Genomic DNA, 20,266 nt, shown 5'->3' with positions numbered 1-20,266 from the left:
TGAATCACATGGTTGTTAAGTGAACCCGGCTTTACCCCATTGGCTTTGCTTGTCAGAAGGTCACAAAAGGTCACGGCAGCCGTCATAAACACGAACCCGTTGCCAAGTGTCCGAATTTTGATCCCCTGAGCACGGGGACGCTGCCAAGGTCGTCGCTGTGAAAAACGGTCATAGGTCACTGCTTTCAGTGCCATGGGAACTCTGAACGGTCACGAAACGAACTGCTGTAAGTTGAGGACCGCCTGTTATTTCTCCACCTTTCCCTGTCGCGATAGGTCTGGAAGTTGGGGTGGTCCCCGAAGCCGACCGGCGAATTCAGCACGACTTTTCCAGAAATCCCCGTAGAATTCCTTCAAGAGAGAGAAGTCTTCAAAGAATTTATCTACCGAATTAACACCCTGGGTGAGTACGAAGTTTGGGAATGAGTTCCAGTAATGAAAGAGGAAGACTTTGGGTATTATTACAGGTTAACCTCCAGAGCCTTGGTGGAGCAGTGTGCTAATGCCTCCTTAAGTAACACCAGCTGCCTGCAATTAGTGCAGGTTCGAGTCCCACCAGGCTCAAGGTTGACTCAGCCTTCCATCCTTCCGAGGTAGGTAAAATGAGGACCCAGATTGTTGGGGGCAATTAAGCTGACTTTGTAATAATGCCGCTTGGGGTGTGTGTGTGAAAGCCCTAATAAGCAGGCATATACATAGAATGAAGGCTACTGCTAAGCTTGTAAGCCGCCCTGAGTCTTCGGAGAAGGGCGGGATATAAATGGAATTAAAATAAATAAAATAAAATGCTTTAACTCTGGGTGAGTTGCCTGTAGCTCTCCGCCATCCTGAACAGCTGTTGCAGGTCTGAAGAGCCAGCCCAGGCAGAGATCCTAAGAACAGGGACATAGAGACAGCAATAGCAATAGTGCCTTAGACTTATATACCGCTTCACAGGGCTTTACAGCCCCTCTATAAGTGGTTCACAGAATCAGCCTGTTGACCCCCCCCCAACAATCTAGGTTCTCAATTTACCGACCTGGGAAGGATGGAAGGCTGAGTCGGCTTTGAGTCGGTCAGGATCGAACTGCTGGCAGTGGGCAGAGTTAGCCTGCAATACTGCATTTTAACCACTGTGAAGGAGAGGGAGGGAGGGAAGGGAAGGGAAGAAGGAAGGAAGGGCAATAGCACTTAGACTTATATACCGCTTCGCGGTGATTGACAACCCTCTCTCTCTGAGCAGTTTACAGCCTCTTGCCCCCCCCCCAAACAATCTGGGTCCTCATTTTACCGACCTGGGAAGGATGGAAGGCTGAGTCGGCTTTGAGCCGGTCAGGATCGAACTGCTGGCAATGGGCAGAGTTAGCCTGCAATACTGCATTTTAACCACTGTGAAGGAGCGGGAGGGAAGGAAAGGGAAGGAAGGAAGGAAGGAAGGAAGGAAGGAAGGAAGGAAGGAAGGAAGGAAGGAAGGAAGGAAGGAAGGAAGGAAGGAAAAGAAGTAGAGGGAGGGAGGGAGGAAGGAAGGAATAGCACTTAGATTTATATACCGCTTCGCAGTGGTTGACAGCCCTCTCTCTCTGAGCAGTTTACAGCCTCTTGCCCCCCTCCCCCAAACAATCTGGGTCCTAATTTTACTGAACTGGGAAGGATGGAAGGCTGAGTCAGCTTTGAGCCGATCAGGATCGAATTGCTGGCAGTGGGCAGAGTTAGCCTGCAATACTGCATTTTAACCACTGTGAAGGAGAGGAAGGAAGGAAGGAAGGAAGGAAGGAAGGAAGGAAGGAAGGAAGGAAGGAAGGAAGGAAGGAAGGAAGGAAGGAAGGGCAATAGCAGACTTATATCTGCTCCATAGTGCTTTACGGCCCTCTCTAATCTGGATCCTCATTTTACCCACCTCGGAATGATGGAAGGCTGAGTCAGCCTTGAGCCGGTCAGGATCGAACTGCAGCCTGTGGGCAGAATTAGCCTGCAATACTGCACTTTAACCACTGCGCCACCACAGCCCTGCTCTGTCCGGTCCGGGGGGGGGGCAGTTTACCTCTCCTCTGGATTCAGAGTTTACTGCCGGAGGCAACGAGTTGCTTGTGGGCCCGCAGGTCATCTTGTCAAGACCCTTGCGATATTTGTTTCTCATTATTCTGCGGTCACTCCGGTTTTAAGTGAAGAAGCGTAAGAGGCTCTGGATTCTGGAGGAGTTAAATATTTATTTATCTGTCAAATTTATAAAGCTGCCCATCTTACGGCAAGCCTGGGGTTTTTGCCTTCAGGGTGGACAAACCGCATGCAGTTTGAGGAAACCTGGGCCACCCTCCTGGGTGTTCTTGTGACCCAGCCGATCGTCATGGACCAGGAAGAAAACCAGCAAGAGGTAACATAATCAGGTGGCCCTTGGTGCCATCCGGCCTTGGTGGCCTTCCCGACATTTCATTACCCAACTAGGTACTGTGATCAGTATTGGAAGGGAGGGTGTTTGCATAGATAGATAGATAGATAGATACAGAGAGAGAGAGACAGAGACAGAGAGAGAGAGAGAGAGAGAGACTGTAGATAGATATATTATAAATATAGATCTGATCGATCAGAAGTGGAATTTTCCTCCAATGGGATTTTCCCATGTATTTTACCAGGAAAGATAGATAGGGCAGGCTAGAAAAGTCAGTGCCCTCCTAACCATACCCAAGCACTCCGAATTTCTTGGCGATGTCCATTTTCCTGTATGAGTTCATAGTGACCTAACCCTAACCCTAAGTGGAATTTTCCTCCAATGGGATTTTCCCATGTATTTTACCACAAAAGATAGATAGGGCAGCCTAGAAAAGTCAGTGGCCTCCTAACCATACCCAAGCACTCCGGGTTTGTTGGTGATGTCCATTTTGCTCTCCGAGTTCACAGTGGCCTAACCCTAAGTGGGATTATCCTCCAATGGAATTTTTCCATGAATTTTACCAGGAAACATAGATAGAGTAGGCTAGAAAGGTCAGTGTCCTCCTAACCATACCCAAGCAGTCCAAATTTGTTGGCAATGTCCATTTTGCTCTCCGAGTTCATGGAGATGTAACCCTAACCCTATGTCCATGGTGGTGAGCCTATGGGACGCGTGCCACAGGTGGCATGCTGAGCCCTCTCTGTGGGCACACGTGTCATTGCCCCATCTGGGTTTTATAAAATCTTTTCGCTTTAGGCCTCCGTTGCAGTATGCAAAAAAAAAAGGATTCAATCAATCAATCAATCAATTTCAACTTCTCACAGGAAAAGAAAAAGATCTCGCAAAGTTGGAATTGATCGATTGAACTTTTTAGTCCCACCCAGTCTGCCGTTACCACCCCAGCCACGCCCAACCACCTGTTTCCCACCCACCCCCAACCACCCAGATTGACACCTGTGCCCTTTCCCCCCCCCACCTCCTTAGGAAGACATGGAAAGGACCCAGATTAACATCCTAGCTGTTCAGGCGATCACTTCCTTGGTGCTGAGCGCAATGACCATTCCGCTGGCCGGCAATCCGGCCGTGAGCTGTTTGGAGCAGCAGCCTCGGAACAAAACCTTGAAAGCTCTGGACACCAGGTAGGTCTCTTTCCTTTATCCCCAACTATGCCTCGATGAGGGGAAGGCAGCCTGCAAGCCCCATGGTTCTGTGGTGGAAGCGTAATTGGCAAGCCGCCTGGCCCGTTCACGGAAGTGTCTAAAAGAGAGACGAGAGACAGCGTCCCTAGCATCTGATCTAGGCGGAGGGACCTCAACTGTTGACAAACCCTGGTGGTCCCAACAAGAGATTGAGAAGGATGAAAAGCAGTTTTCTTCCTTTGTCTTCTCTCTCTCTCTCTCTCTCTCTCTCTCTCTCTCTCTCTCTCTCTCTCTCACACACACACACACACACACACACACACACACACAAACTCTTTCTCCTCTCTCCGTCTCTCTCTTTCTCCCCCTCCATTTCTCTTTCCTTCTCTCTCTTTCCTTTTCTCTTTTTCTTTCTCTTCTCTTTCCGTCTCTTTGTCTTCCTCTGTTTCTCTCTCTCTCTCTGTCTTTCTCTTTCTTCCTCTCCCTTTCTCTCTCTTTCCTTTTCTCTCTTTTTCTTTCTCCTCTCTTTCCGTCTCTCTTCCTCTCTTCCTCTGGCTTTCTCTCTGTGTCTTCCTCTCTCTTTCCTTATCTCTTCCTCTCTCCCTCTCTTTCTCTTTCTCCTTTTCTCTTTCTCCTCTCTCATCTTTCCCTCCCTCCCTCTTCTCTTTTTTTCTCTCGCTTTTTCTCCCTCTCTCCTTCTTCTCTCTCCTCTCCCTCAAAAAAAAAGTCATAACTCACTTTTTTCAGCGCGGTCTGTTGTAATTTCGAACAGTCACTAAACGAAACGTTGCAAGTCGCAGGCTATCCACAGCTCTTAAGTCAATAGGTAGCCCATTTCAGTTTTAAATGTCTGTTTCACGTGCTTTGAGGGGGGGAAGGAACCCTTGTTTTAAAATACGTCGCCGATTTGACGATGTTAGATGATTTTTCAAGAACGCCTTCTTTCCGCTGAATACCAGGTTTGGGAGAAAACTGAACATTATCCGAGGAGCCATCGAGCAAGAGATTCAAGAGCTGGCATCCAAGAGGGACAATGTTGCTTGCCACCATTTGTATCAGGTGTGGGACCCTGTTCCATCTCTGGCACCCTCTACTACAGGTAAGCGGTGATGTAGTATCTTAACTATCGATGCACTACATGTACAGAGAGAGGCCATGAGGCTGGTTGTGTTTGCGTTTTGGAAAGAGGGTCCACGTCTCACTCAACGTTAAAAACTCAAGGCTGATTCTGCCTTTTTTAAATCAGGGACACGTCTCTTAGGTGTGGACAAGAGAGATAGTCCTCGACTTACGACCATGATTCAGCCCAACATTTCCGTTGTTAAAGCGAGACATTGGTTAACCGAGTTTCGCCCCGTTTTACGACCTTTCTCGCCACTGTGGTTAAGTGAATCAACTAAGAGTAACCCAGTCATTAAGCAAATCAGGCTTCCCCCTTGACTTTGCTCGTCAGAAGGTCGCAAAAGGGGATCACGTGACCCCAGGACATGGCAACCGTTGTAAGTATGCACCAGTTGCCGAGCATCTTGAGTTTTGATCACACGAGCGTGGGGAATGCTGCAATGGTCGTAAGTGCGAAAAATGGTCGCAAGTCGCTTTTTTCAGGGCCGTTGTAACTTTGAATGGTCACTAAATGAACTGATGTAAGTTGAGGACCACCTGTAGATATAGAAGGAAGAGTTCTATTTCTTATTATCAGAAAGCAGGACATATTTAGACACACATTAAAAATGAAATTTAGTTGCTTGCTCTTAAAAGTGTACACATACATAACGCACATTTAAACATACTATATACAACATATGTACAGAGCTACACCCTTATATATAAGTAATATAATAATAATAATAATAATAATAATAATAATAATAATAATAATAATAATTTTATTTATATACCGCCCTTCTCCCAAAGGACTCCCTCTCCTTAAGTAACATATAAATATTCATCCCTGTCCATCTTGAATACATAATGGAAAGAGGAAGCTTGAGAGTTCACAAGGTTAATACTGTGTGGAACAAAACTGTGACTGAATCTGGATGTTCTGCTTTGGATACCACGGAGCCCCCTCCTCCCAGAAGGGAACAAGGAAAACAGGTCATGAGGAGGATGTGTGGTGTCCCAGACAATCCTGCGGACCCTGCTCAAGCAACGCTTCTGTGCTATGTCCTGGATGGGAGGGAGGGAACTGCCAATGATCTTTTCAGCCGTCCTCACCACTCTCTGAACTGCCAATAATCTTTTCTGCTGTCCTCACCACTCTCTATCTGAAGCAGGGATGCTTCCAAACCAGACTGTGATGCTGTATGACAGAATGCCCTCGATCGTCCCTCTGTAGAAAGTGGTGAGGACAGGGGAAGGAAGCAAAATGAGGGTGGAGGTCGGTTCCCCAAGCTTGTGGGTTGGCTTCTGAACATTTTGTTACCAGGCGATGTAACCTCTTCAGCAGAGTTTAGCGGATGTCAGTGTCAATGTGCTTTGTGTGGTCATTAGGTCTTGTGATGGGAGGGCCACGACAGGTGAGGGTCTTGTGATGGGTCAGGTCCATTCTCTATCCAGTTTGTGTAGAAATTCCTCACCATTTTCAGTTTTGGCTGGCACCCAAAACTTAGACATGAACGGAGGGTTAAAAAAGGAATACATTTCAACTTCATCCTTGATCAGATTATTCTTGGCTGCCCTAATCTTCGCTTTAGAATTGATCAATCTGTTCATCGAATACCCCAGACATAATCTAAGTCAGGGGTCCCCAACCCCTGGGCCGCGGACCAGTACCAGGCTGCGGCATGCCAGCAACTGGGCCGCACAAACAAGCAAAGCCCCATCTGCGAGATGCAGGGAGCACACAAAACTGCGCCCCCTCCGGTCCACAGAAAAACCTCTCTCCGCAGAACTGGTCCCTGGTACCCAAAAGGTTGGGGACCTCTGATCTAAGTAGTTTACTTTGCTCTTGCTTAAACAATTTTTTAAAAATCTGTGCCAGTCGTGTTGCAAAATATAATCATGCACTAGTAAGGATTTCTTTGCATCGGCGGGGGAGGCATTAAAATAAAGAATATTTTCTACTGAAATATAGTGGTTTTATAAAAAGAGAATTGTTCCGCACGAGTTGGGTCTCGCGGTCTCTCAGCCTCCTCCTGCAGGCCAAGCCGTTCTCAGATCAGAGACTTGAGATCTGTGGGGTTTCATCCTCTTCAGCTCCTGGATGCAGGGAGGTATCAGTCTTAACAGAGAAATAATTGAAACTCCGGCGATCATAATTATTATTTCTTCTTTTTTATTTCAGGCGCCCTCATTAGCCACGAAAAACTGCTGCTGCAAATCAATACGGAACGCGAAATGGGGAACATGGGGTACAAACTAGGGCAGGTATGTTCAAATGCACCACGCCTGTTAAACCAAAAAGAAATCGGAATAATTTTAGTATTCCCTAAAATACAGGTAGTGTCATGCCTCCGTCGGAGCCTGAATCTGCGGAGGAAAATGAGCTGGAATGCTGGAACGGGATGAGGGAAAGGTTTCTGTGGCTTCAGAGGAACGTGGGGAAGAGCAGGCCGAGGCAGGCCAGGGCCCTTCAGGATTGGGAGAGGATGAACAAGGGAGACAGAGTTCAGGTGATGAGCAAGGGCCACCCCCAACTGATCCTAGAGGACGGAGAGTGGAGAGAAGGAGGGAACAACGCAGGCAGGCTCAACTACTTGGGAGGAGAGCGTCCCGCCCCTCTCCACAAGGCCCACCTGGAGACTGCGATTTAAGGAGATGCCATGGGGAGAGGCATTTGTCAGGAACAAACGCTGATTCCTTGGAGTTTTGTGTGTGTTGTTGCTGATCTCTTGTTCTGTGACTTCTGCTTGGAAACCTGGAAACTCTTGACCATTGGACTGACTGACCGCGTTGCTTGAATGTTTAAAGACCTCGGACTGTATTTCCGCTTCTCTCTTTTGAAAACTGCTCAGGCGAGCTTATATTCACACAGACTCGTTAGGTTTATGATGTATGTGTCATTCCTTGTTATCTCCGTGGTCTTGAGTAAATGCCTCTCCTAATCAGACTGTATGTGAAGCTACTTGCAGCCAGGCTGAAGGGGTATGTGTCTTTTGTTTGGAGGCTTGCCAGAAATGAGGGAGCATTTGGGGGAAATTGGGAGCAAATAAAGGGCTGCTTGAGTTGCCAGCTGACTGCATTGCCTCTGTGCTGTGCCCTGGGTCATCACAGGTAGTCCTCGACTTAACAACAGTTCGTTTAGTGACCATTTGAGGCTATAATGGCACTGAAAAAGAGGGACTTAACAACCATGTTTCCACACTTACAACTGTTGCAGCATCTCCGTGGTCAGGCGATCAAAATTCAGATGCTTAGCAACTGACTCGTATTTATGACGGTTGCAGCGTTCCCAGGCTCATGTGATCACCATTTATGAGCAAAGTCGCTGGGGGAAACCCAGATTCACTTGAACAACCATGTTCCTAACTCAACAACTGCAGTGGTTCACTTAACGGTGGCGAGAAAGGTCGCAAAACGTGGCAAAACCCGCCAAACAAAATGCCTCTCTCTCAGCAACGTAAATTTATGGGCTCAACTGCGGTCGTAAGTCGAGGACTGCCTATAATGGCGCTTTGGATGTATGAATTCCTTTTCTACGCATGAATTCGCGTTTGATGTTTTATTACGCCAAGGTGCGCCTTCAAGGAGCTCAAGAATTGTTAACGATCTTTATTTTTACTTTTTTTTTTTTTTTTTTGCTCTAAGGTCTCCATCCACTCTGTGTGGTTGGGAAATAGCATCACGCCGTTGCGGGAGGAAGAGTGGGGTGACGATGAAGATGACGAGAGCGACATGCCTGTCCTTTCTTCGCCCCCCTCCTCCCCCATGAACTCCAGGTATTTCCCTTTTATTGATGTTTGTCTCGGCTGCGCACCCGTTCTGGAGTTCCCGTTCAGAGTGACCTTGACGCTTTCTGATCCGAGTTGAAATTTCCATATCTTAATTAGTCAAGGCAGGGAGTCCTCGATTTACAACGGTTGCTTTAGCCAACATTCAAAGTTACAGCCCCACTAAAGCAAGTGACCTACAACCGTTTTTCACACTTAAACGACCCACTGCAGCCTCCCCGTGGTCACGTGATCAAAATTAGCAACTGCCTCCTATTTATGACGGTTGCAGTGCCCCGGGGGGGGGTGTGTCCACCCGATCCCCTTTTGCGATCTTCTGACAAGCACAGTCAACGAGCAAGCCAGATTCACTTAATGACTCTTTTCAGTTTAACAACTGCAGTGATTCCCTGCGGCAAGAAAAGTTGTAAAATGGGGCAAAATTCACTTAACTGTCTCACTTAGCAACAGAAATTTTGGGCTCCATTGTGGTCGTAGGTCGAGGACTGCCTCAGACACATCAACCTACCACCAGCCTACGAACCCCTCAGAATTTTAATCAACCGCACAACCCACCAGCAACAGCACCAACCCTCAACCATCCCGCGCAATCCCCCACAACCAGCACTTCTCCCAATGACCCTCACCTGACGTTACCTCCCCATCACAAGACCCGTCAGAAGCCTCTCACCTGATGTGACCCACACCTGACCCAACACGACCGTTACCTGACGTGACCCACACCTGACCCATCACAAGACCCTCACCTGACGTGACCCACACCTGACCCATCACAAGACCCTCACCTGACGTGACCCACACCTGACCCATCACAAGACCCTCACCTGACATGACCCACACCTGACCCAACACAAGACCCTCACCTGTGACCCACACCTGACCCAACACAAGACCCTCACCTGATGTGACACACACCTGACCCATCAAAAGACCCTAACCTGATGTGACCCTCTCTTGACCCATAATAAGACCCATCACAAGACCCTTACCTGATGTGACCCTCTCTTGACCCATCACGACCTTCACCTGACATGACCCTCACCTGATGTGACCCACACCTGACCCAACACGACCGTTACCTGACGTGACCCACACCTGACCCATCACAAGACCCTCACCTGACATGACCCACACCTGACCCATCACAAGACCCTCACCTGACGTGACCCACACCTGACCCATCACAAGACCCTCACCTGACATGACCCACACCTGACCCAATACAAGACCCTCACCTGATGTGACACACACCTGACCCATCAAAAGACCCTAACCTGATGTGACCCTCTCTTGACCCATAATAAGACCCATCACAAGACCCTTACCTGATGTGACCCTCTCTTGACCCATCACGACCTTCACCTGACATGACCCACACCTGACCCAACACAAGACCCTCACCTGATGTGACACACACGTGACTCTTTCTTGACCCATCACAAGACACTCACTTGATTGACCCTCTCTTGACCCATCACAAGACCTTCACGTGACATGACCCACACCTGACCCAACACAAGACCCTCACCTGATGTGACACACACCTGACCCAACACAAGACCCTCACCTGATGTGACCCATCACAAGACCCTCACCTAAGGAGACCTTCCCAAGACCCTGATCTGACGCGACCCACACCTGACCCATTACAAAACCCTCACTTGACACACCCACATCTGACCCACTGACCGGATGAAGCCCCCATGAGCAGAAGAACACTGACGTCCCCTCAACTCTGCTAAAGACCTTACCCACACTGGCAACGAGACGTTTGGAAACCAGCCCAGAAGCTCGGAGAACGGAACTCCGCCCTCGTCCTCCACCGGAGCGACGGACACTCCCCGCCGTCGCAAATCTTAATATTTGCAGCGGATTTCCAGGGACTTACTAACTTCTCTTGGCTTGTAGGAAGCACCGTGCCGGGGTGGACATCCATTCGTGTTCTCAGTTCCTGCTGGAATTGTACAGTCAGTGGATTCTCCCGTCCAGCCCGAACAAGAGGACCCCGGTCACCCTGATCAGCGAAGTGGTCCGATCCGTAAGATTTCTCCTTTCCGTTCTCCGTAAATCGCGCCTTGCACAACAGTTGAAAGTACAAATGGGTTTGGCGGCAAATAAATACCTTCACGGACACAATTAAGGGTAGCCCTATTTATGGGTATTTCAGGATTTATTTATATACTTACTTACTAAGTTTATAAATCTCTCCAGATCTGAGCATCTCATATCCTAGTGCCTTAATGCAGGTAGTCTTCGACTTAACGGCAATTCATTTACTGACCGTTCAAAGTTACGGCACCCCTGAGAAAATTGACCTGGGACTGTATTTCACAACACTTAATGACTGTTGAAGCATCCCCCATGATTCATAAAATTCAGTCACTTGGCAACTGGTTCATATTTTAAGACAGTTTTCAATATCCTGAGTGGGGTGGGGGTGGTCACTCAATCCCCTTTTGCGTCCTTCGGACAAGCAAAGCCACTTCAGTGATTCAGTTAACATCCGCGGCAAGCAAGGTCATAAAATGGGACAGAATTCACTCAACAACTGTCTCACTTAGCCACAGATGTTTTGGGCTCCCTTGTGGCTGTAAGTTGAGGACTGTGTGTACATGTAAATAATCAAGATGGTCTATGAAGAATGGCAAGGCGTGTTTCTTGTCAAATCCAGGCTGAAAATGTCCAAATTATAAGTAACACTAGGCCGAATCAGGGGCCCCGGGAGGCCTCCCCCCCTCGTCTGCCATCCCCAAAATTCTTGAATTCATCTGCTCTCCCTCCCTCCCTCCCTCCCTCCCTTCCTTCCTTCCTTCCTTCCTTCCTTCCTTCCTTCCTTCCGTCCTGTGGTGTTGCAACCAAGTGCATTTTTCTATAGTTAATGGTACCATTGCATGAACTTAGCTTTTTTTAAAAAAAAAATGAAATGAAGTTCCAAAAGGCACCTGGATTTTTGCTCGCTTTTCGGGAAAAGCCCCTTTTGGGACATCATGAACTGGATTGACGGAGAAGCGCCATAGACAACAACGCAAGGAGATGTTTAAATATTTCAGTTTGCGATCTTCCTTCTGCCAAAACCTGTGTGCAAATATATAAAATCTGCGACATTAACGCTCTGCTTGTTTTAATACGTTTTCTGGCTTTTTGTCCTCGCAGCTTTTAGCTGTATCCGACTTATTTACGGAAAGAAATCAGTTTGAAATGATGTACACCACCTTAACGGAACTGCGAAAGGTCCACCCATCCGAAGACGAGATCCTTCTTCAGTACTTGGTCCCTGCTCTGTGTAAAGCCGCTGCCGTTCTTGGTATGGTAAGATAATTTTTTTTTTTGGATAAAGTTCTCTTCTTTGGCACTCTGTCTGCAAGGAGTATAAATCCTTCCGTTCCACCCCCCCCCCGCCATCCGGTCAGAGCTGAAGAAGCTTCTGGGATGAGAAGCAAAACGTCTTCAAAGGAAAAAAACAAGGACGTTCCAGTTGCCTTTGGGACAACCCTGACCCGGATGACGGAGAATCTCCATAAACATCAAGGACTAACTTTAGTAGAGTCTTCGCTGCAAAGAAATCTATACTGGGCAATTTCCCCCCCCCCCCACAGCTGGTAAATTGCCCCTGACCCCTCCTATGCCTTCTTTGCATCCATCAGGATAAAGCTGTGGCCGAGCCGGTCAGTCGCCTGCTGGAATCGACGCTCCGTAGCGCACACATGCCCAGCCGGATTGGGGCTTTGCACGGCATCCTCTACATTTTGGAGTGCGACCTCCTGGACGACACAGCGAAGCAACTCATTCCGGTCATCACCGAATACCTGCTGTCCAATCTGCGGGGCGTAGCCCAGTAGGTCTTGATGCCATTATTTTCCCGAAAATAAGACCCTAACCCACGGGTCGGCAACCCGCGGCTCCGGAGCCACACGCGGCTCTTTGAGCCGTCTCCTGCGGCTCCCAGCCGCCCGGTGCGCGTGCACCTCTTCGAACGGGCAGTGGTGCGCACGCACCTCCCCAAACCTTTGGAGAGGTGCATGCGTACCTCCGCGCGAACGGGCAGCGGCGCCGCTCTTTGAGGAAGCTGCCGCGGCCCGTCTGCAAAGCTGCCGAAAGCGGCAGCTTTGCAGACGGGCCGTCGCCGTCGGGCAACCGGGAACCGGTTCCATCTCACTTTTAAAAAAATGGCAACCGCGTGCGTCCGCGCATGCGCAAAAAACCGTTTTGCGCATGCGCAAAATGTTTTTTGCGCATGCGCGTGCATGGACACGCGCATGCGCGTGCATGGACACACGCACGCGGCTCCCACTTTTTTTAATTTGTGATGGAACCGGTTCCCAGTGGCTCTTTTCCTTTTTTAGGTTGCCGACCCCTGCCCTAACCTGCAAAATAAGCCCTAACAAGCATGATTTTTTCCCCCAGGGCGCTCGTAATATAAGCCCCACCCCCAAATAAGCCCCCGTTAAGATCGTCAGCCAGATGGATGCATTTAGTACCGTGTTCCCCCGGAAATAAGACCTCACCGGAAAGTCAAGCCCGAGCGTGATTTTTCAGGATGCTCGTAATATTAAGCCCCCCACCAAATAAGCCCTAGTTAAAATGGATGCATTTGGCGTTCTCTGAGCTTGCTGGTTTTTTTGCAGACGTTTCATGACCCAACTAGGTAACACCATCAGTGCTGGAAGGGAGTGGGGTTTGCAGAATGGAGGAGGAGAGGATAGGGAGGAGGAGGAAGAGTGTAGGGTCCTTGGTGCGCTTTGAGCTTGGTGGTTTTCTTGCAGACATGTCGTGACCCAACTAGGTAACATCATCAATGCTAGAAGGGAGGAGGAGGAGGAGGTGGTCGTGATAAAGGACTGTGGGGTCCTTGGTGCTCTCTGAGCTTGGGGGTTTTCTTGCAGACATTTCGTGACCCAGCTAGGTAACATCATCAGTGCTAGAAGGGAGTGAAATTTGCAGAGAGGAGGAGGAGAAGGAGGAGGACTGTGGGGTCCTTGGTGCGCTCTCAGCTGGGTGGTTTTCTTGCAGACGTCGTGACCCAACTAGGTAACATCAGTACTAGAAGGGAGGAGGAGGAGGAGGAAGTAAAGGAAAGGACTTTGGGGTCCTTGGTGCTCTTTGATCTTGGATGCTTTCTTGCAGACATTTTATGACCCAACTAGGTAACATCATCAGTGCTAGAAGGGAGGGGGGTTTGCAGGGAGGAGGAGGAGGAAGAGGAGGAGTAGGACGACTGTGGAGTCCTGGGTGCTCTCTGAGCTGGGTGGTTTCCTTACAGACCTTTCATGACCCAACTAGGTAACACCATCAGTGCTAGAAGGGAGAGGAATTTGCTCTCAATTATATACTCTCGGGTCTTCCCTGAGTGTTGATGGGAGTGAACTTGGTGGTTCTTTGGTTGGGCTGTTTACCGTTTGTTTGGCAATTCCTTGATTGGAGTATTTGTTACGTCTTTAGGTATCGTTTACCTGTAAAGTTAGTCCTCGACTTACGACCACAATTGAGCCCCAAATTTCTGCTGCTAAGTGAGACGTTTAACTGTGCTTTGCCCCACTTAACGACCTTCCTTGCCACAGTGGTTAAATGAATCCTTGCAGCTAAGTTACCGTATTTTCCGGCATATAAGACGACCCGGCGTATAAGACGACCCCCTACTTTTAAGAAGTTTTTCAAGGTTTTTTGTCTTATACGCCGGAAAATACTTACATGCCCTGCCCTCCCTGTCTGTCATAATCCAAAATTCCGTTTGGATCAATCAAACACAACTCAGTGATGCAGGAATAATGTGGAACGTGTGGATGGTGCTCGCCGTCGCCTTATCGGCCTGCGTCTCGGGCGAGGCGGTAAGAGGTTGTTTTAATTTCATTTGGGGAGGGTGAAGCAGGGCAAGAAGCAGTTGCGAGGAGCGCTTGCGTGGATTCGGACGATTTCCATCCCCTTGGTCAGTGGTTGCCTCGCCTTTCCTGCCCTAACTCTTGGGGAACTTTTACCGTCTTCTCCGTTCTGCATTAACCGGCAATTTAGCTCGATCCTGGGGCGCCTTGCACTGAACTCCCCTTTCTTGGTTCAGAAACTGGCTTCGGCCTCAAATTGGAGAAAGAGGGGCGGCGGGACGGGGATCAATCCGGAGCGGGAGGAAGGATGAGACGCCCCTGCTGTTCCCACATCTGCTGCGCAGAAGTTTTGCTAAGGTCATTTGCAAAGATCAAAACTTTTTAAACAGGAGGGGCACGGGGTTTTCGGCTCTGCTTAATGGTATGTGAAACGGGAGAAGGGAAGAGGAGAGAGCCATTATATTTTTATTTGACGGGTAGAAAATGTTTTTTCCTCCTGGGATTTGTTTTTTGTTTTTTTGGAGCCGCGCCGGAGATAGCTCGGTTGCGCGCGGCAGCCCGGCTTTGCAAGAATGGGGACGCTCGACTGATTTGTTTTTTTTTCCGGCGTATAACACGACCCGGCGTATAAGACGACCCCCCAACTTTTGAGGTGATTTTCAGGGGTTCAAAAGTCGTCTTATACGCCGGAAAATACGGTAGTAACACGGTTGTTAAGTGAAGCCGGCTGCCTCATTGACTTTGCTTGTCAGAAGGTCGCAAAAGGGGATCACGTGACCCCGGGGACACATCCACGGTCGTAAGTATGAGCCAGTTGCCCTGTGGCTGAATTTGGATCACGTGATAATGGGGGAGCTACTGAGGTCATCACTGTGGAAAAGGGTCGTAAGTCACATTTTCCAGTGCCATTGTAACTTTGTATGGTCACTAAATGAACTGGACTACTTGCTGTTGCTCCTTCTAAGACTGCCTAGGGATGGCTTAGTCCTCCTTTTTATATTTCTTCCGTGCAAAGGTGAAAGGAGAGAGTGCTTGTTTTTAATGCTGATCTCTGTCATATGGTGAACCCTTTTGTCATGGTTCCGACAGATGAAACTCTTCAAAAGATCTTTTATTCGAGTAGCATAATATCGGTGCTTACATAATCAAAGCCAAAAATTGAATTTCCCCCTCCCCTGGGCACCTAGTAGTAAAGCACAATTCCCTCCTCCAATTGACAGTCATGAATCACGTTCCCCAATTAGCTTGAAGCGTGGGCTTCCTCTCCAGCTCTCCATCCTGCCAATTTTATCAGCTCTGGGCTCAGTAACCTTGATTCTCATGCTACGTTTAGTGTTGTTATGTCTAGCTGGACTCTCATTCTCACACACACACAGACACACACACACAGACACGCATCATCTAACTCTAAAAGCGAAAGGGAAAAAGATGGCTACATTTCCGTCTGTTGTCAATGCAAAAACATCCAATGTTAGCGGCCTTGACACCTTTCTTGTCTCTCTTTAACAGCTGTGTGAACCTCCACAACCAGCAGCACATCTTGGTCATGTGCGCGGTGGCCTTCTACTTAATCGAAAACTACCCTGCTGACGTTGGGCCCGAATTCTCTTCAGGAATTATTCAGGTAGGGTTGAGCCCTCCAAAGAGTTTCCCACGTGGCCTTCTGCGACAGGCTGAGCTGAAAATGTCCACAGAGATTCTCAGCCATCCAGGTCACGGTTGTCCCAAAGATATTTTTTCACGAGGCAACTGGACTTTCTTCTTTTTCCTTTGAAGAGGTTTCGCTTCTCATCCCAGAAGCTTCTTCAGCTCTGGACTGGATGGTGGGCAAGGAGGATTTATACTCCTTGCAGAAAGCTGGTCATTTGCAACCTTGTAGAGAGCTGTTGAGGCCACTTGGAGGTTTGTCTGTGTCCTCAGGGTCCAAGTGGCCTCAACGACTCTAAAAGAAGGCAAAGGACCAGCTGTCAGCAAGGAGTATAAATCCTCCCATTCCCTCCACCAGCCAGTCAGAGCTGAAGAAGCTTCTGGGATGAGAAGAGAAACGCCTTCAAAGAAAAACGAGAAAGTCCAGTTGCCTCATGAAAAAGCATCTTTGGGCTGAGGTAAAAAGAAGCTCTGCCATCTTTCTTCCTGTCAGGCCTATCCCAACTTGGGCGTTTAGGAAAGAAAGACCCTCGACGCCATTTGCAATGAAAGATGTGCAGGTAGTCCTTGACTTACAACAGTTTGTCGAGTGACCGTTCAAAGATACAGCGGCACTGAAAAATGTGACTGAGGGCGGTTTTTCAAAGTTACGACCTTTGTCGCATCCTCATGATCACGTGATCAAAATTCGGATGCTTGGGAACTGGCTCGTATTTATGACCGTCCTTGTGTCCCAAGGTCACGTGATCCCCTTTTGTGACCTCCTGACCCGCAAAGTCATATAACATATCAACTGCAGTGATTCACTTATCAGCGGTGGCAAGAAAGGTCATAAAATGGGGCAAAACTCCCTTAACAAATGTCTCCCTTGACAGTAGAAAGTTTGGGCTCAATTGTCGTAAGTCGAGGACTACCTATACTTTTACTAAAGCTGAGTGCTTACGAGCCAGATCTGAGGATTCCCGCATAAACCTGGTATTTTCCCCCCTCATCCCACTGGTCATCCCATTTGTGTTCAATGAGGTTCAAATTAGTAGCTTTGGTAACTTTTCTACAGTTTGGTGGACATTGGTTTTCTGTTCCCACGCGTGTGTCCTTGGAACATTCAACCGTTGACTCCGGTTGATACCTCTAGTTCCCGTCATCCCCCCTTCCCTATTGCTCCTCTATCCCCGCTCACCACATTTTATGCCAGGCTGCCATCAAAGCGAAGCAGGGCTGAAGCGATGCAATGGCAGATCCGAAACTTTCCAGTCTGTTCCAGATGTGCGGAGTGATGCTGGTTGGCACCGTTGTCTCTGGTTGGCACCTCTGGTTCCCGTCATCCTCCCCCTTCTCTATCCCGCTCCCCACATTTTATGGCAGGCTGCCATCAAAGCGGATCAGGGCTGAAACAATGCAATGGCAGATCTGACACTTTCTGGTCTGTTCCAGATGTGCGGAGTGATGCTGGTTGGCACCTCTGGTTCCTGTCTTCCCCCCTTCCCTGTGCCTCTCTATCCCCGCTCCCCACACTTTATGGCAGGCTGCCATCAAAGCAAAGCAGGGCAGAAGTGATGCGATGGCAGATTTGACACTTTCTGGTCTGTTCCAGATGTGTGGAGTGATGCTGTCCGAAAACGAGGGATCTACTCCGTCGGTGATCTACCACTGTGTGCTCAGAGGTCTGGAAAGGCTTCTCCTTTCCGAGCAGCTATCTCAGCTGGACTGTGAAGCCTTGGTGAAGCTGGGCGTGGACCGTGTGAACGTCCTCAGTCCCCACAGAGCTATGGCAGCCTTGGGGCTCATGCTGAGCTGCATGTACACAGGTAAAGCAACTTGTCATTCCCTTGTCCTCCTCAGCGACTGCTGCTTAGGCCACAATCCACTGGTTCAGAAGGAAAAGGGTGAGAAGTGTAGTAGTCCTTGATTTACGGCCACAATTGAGCCCAACATTGACTTTGCTTGTCAGAAGGTCCCAAAAGGGGATCACATGAGCCCGGGACATTGCAGCCATCATAAATACGAGTCAGTTGCCAAGTGTGTGTGAATTGTGATCACATGGCTATGGGGATATTACAGTGGTCACAAGCATGAAAAACGGTCACAGTGCTGTCATAACTTTGAATAGTCACTAAATGAACTATTGTAAGTCGAGGACTACCTGCGTCGGTCTTTCACCCTACCGAGTAAATGCTCACGTTTATATTCATCTGACAACGGGGCCAGCACGAGGCTAGGATTTTCCATAGCTGGGTCAAAACGCATCGATCTTTACCCCTGCAGCGACCGATCTTCAGCTAGTCTTTTTCAACAAACCCGGTTTTATAGATCCTGGGTGGGAGGGGTATCTAAGCTGGGGGATTTTTTTGTGCAGGTGCTTCGTTACCCGACTAGGTTTTGCTAGTCGGGTAACGAAGCACCTGCATAAAAAACAACCCAGCTCAGAGAGCACCGAAACACTTCGGTGGGCCTGCAGTCCTTGTGAACCGTCCTATCTTTTCAATTTGATGGATCTCATGAGATTGTAGTAACGGTTCTTATTTTTATTCCTCCCCCTCCCCATCTCCGATTGCGGCTTTAGGAAAAGAGAAAGTCAGTCCCGGACGAAGCGCAGATCACCACCCGGCAGCTCCGGACAGCGAATCGGTCATTGTGGCGATGGAACGAGTGTCTGTCCTCTTTGACCGGTAGGAACAGAAAGTCCTCTTCTACCGCTAGGAAGGATTAGTCCCCCGCACAAAACAAATGCAATTCCCCAGTTTATTTTCCATTTATAAACGTTAATTGTATAAACCGGGGGTCCCCCAACTCCTGGGCTATGGCCCGGTACCGTTCAAAACTGGGCTGCCCAAGCTCCATTTAGGGAAGGGGACTGATGGCCGGCCTCTCTCCGCAGGGTCAGGAAAGGCTTCCCCTTTGAAGCCCGGGTAGTCACTCGGATCCTCCCCCAGTTTCTGGATGACTTTTTCCCCCCGCAAGATGTGATGAATAAAGTGATTGGAGAATTTTTATCCAATCAGCAGCCCTACCCACAATTCATGGCAAAAGTACTCTACAAGGTAAGGTTTTGGTAAGGTAAGGGGATGACTAGGTCTTGGGTAGCCTTGCCGGTGGGGGTGGGGGGCTTTCAGAGCGAGTAGCCGGCAGCCTTCCCAGGCCTAAGCACTGTGGATGCCACGTGTCAGAGCATGCACAGTCTTATTGGGCTGAGATAACCCAGGAGTAAACACAGTAAACAGTGGTCTGTATTAAATGCTGGTTTATCTTACACTATCTACAATATCATACACCAGGAACAATATACATACGCGTGGTAATATAGCGAAATCCAACACACGGCAGTTATAGCCTCTGCGGCTCTTCCCTTTTATACAAAGGCTCTTAAAGAGACACAGACCCTGCTGGCTCGTATAAGGACACAGACCCTGCTGAGTCATTCCCATCATTACATCTTACATTACATCAGCTGGTTACCTGTTAAATCATGACCTTGAGACCACGGCTGGATCTTCTCTCGAGCTTCAGGTCCAAATTAGTTTGGATGGAGAAGATGGGGACGCCCACTTCAGCTTCTGTTTCCTCCAGAAGATTGGGTCGTCCACCGATGGGGACAGAGGCTGTGGGCACAAGCTTGTAGTGCTGTCCAGGCCTGACGCTGCTGTAGCTTTTCCGCACAGGACAGGATCCGTCACACCCTTCCTGCCCGGTTTTCCCACCTGGGTTGAAAATTACAGCCAGGCCTCCAGGGATCCACCCTACGCCCCAGGTGGTGGCTTTGGGAGGTGAGGTGGACAGAGTTATTGGGATTATTCCAAAGTCCTGCTGGAAAGGATGTTCCCCTCCCAATTCCCAATTCTTTCTTCTGGACCACTAAAGTTGGTCTCATTAGTTTAGGTTTTAGATGGTTGCTTATTTCCCTCTCCGATCTCAGCGGCATCCGTCATCCTGTTTTCTGTCCTTATGAAAAAAAAAGGCGGGAAAAACTTATTATGCAAAGAAAGTCCTTGCCCTGAATAAGTGAGATGGTTCCAAACTCTTCCCGCTGCTTTGGTGCACGGATTTTAGCACCTCGCCATTCATATTTTCACCAATCTGGTTAGGTGTGCAGGCCGTCCTCGACTTGCTGCCCCAGCCCAGCCCCCGAATTTATGTTGCTAAGTGAGAAATTCGTTAACCCAGCTCTGCCCCCCCCTTTTTACGACTTTCCTCGCCTCCAGCCGTTTACGCGAATCACCGCAGTTGTCAAGTTGGTAACTTGGTTGTTAAACCAATCGTTGACTTTGCTGGTCGGAAGGTCGCAAAAGGGGGAATCGCGTGACACCCCCCCCGGGGATCACTGCAACCGTCGTAAGTACGGGTCGGTTGCCAAGCATCCGAATTTTGA

At 48.9% G+C, this 20,266-nt stretch overlaps 1 protein-coding gene across 1 annotated transcript in view; it reads left to right on the top strand.

Moving 5' to 3' along the window:
- HTT (huntingtin) overlaps positions 1 to 20,266 on the top strand; it is a 118,946-nt gene that overhangs the window by 94,245 nt on the left and 4,435 nt on the right. Inside the window, exons 53-65 of the mRNA XM_081332918.1 lie at positions 276 to 402; positions 2,249 to 2,349; positions 3,391 to 3,545; positions 4,505 to 4,644; positions 6,832 to 6,914; positions 8,295 to 8,425; positions 10,346 to 10,475; positions 11,591 to 11,746; positions 12,082 to 12,272; positions 15,763 to 15,877; positions 17,495 to 17,708; positions 18,464 to 18,569; positions 18,779 to 18,941. Coding sequence (XP_081189044.1) covers positions 276 to 402; positions 2,249 to 2,349; positions 3,391 to 3,545; positions 4,505 to 4,644; positions 6,832 to 6,914; positions 8,295 to 8,425; positions 10,346 to 10,475; positions 11,591 to 11,746; positions 12,082 to 12,272; positions 15,763 to 15,877; positions 17,495 to 17,708; positions 18,464 to 18,569; positions 18,779 to 18,941 — 1,812 coding nt within the window. The remainder of the gene's footprint in view (positions 1 to 275; positions 403 to 2,248; positions 2,350 to 3,390; positions 3,546 to 4,504; positions 4,645 to 6,831; positions 6,915 to 8,294; positions 8,426 to 10,345; positions 10,476 to 11,590; positions 11,747 to 12,081; positions 12,273 to 15,762; positions 15,878 to 17,494; positions 17,709 to 18,463; positions 18,570 to 18,778; positions 18,942 to 20,266) is intronic.

This window comes from Vipera berus (genome assembly GCF_964194415.1).
Source record: "Vipera berus genome assembly, chromosome: 7".
Lineage (NCBI taxonomy): Eukaryota > Metazoa > Chordata > Lepidosauria > Squamata > Viperidae > Vipera > Vipera berus.
The sequence above is the reverse complement of the archived record's forward strand: the minus strand, read 5'-3'. Positions and strand labels throughout refer to the sequence as shown.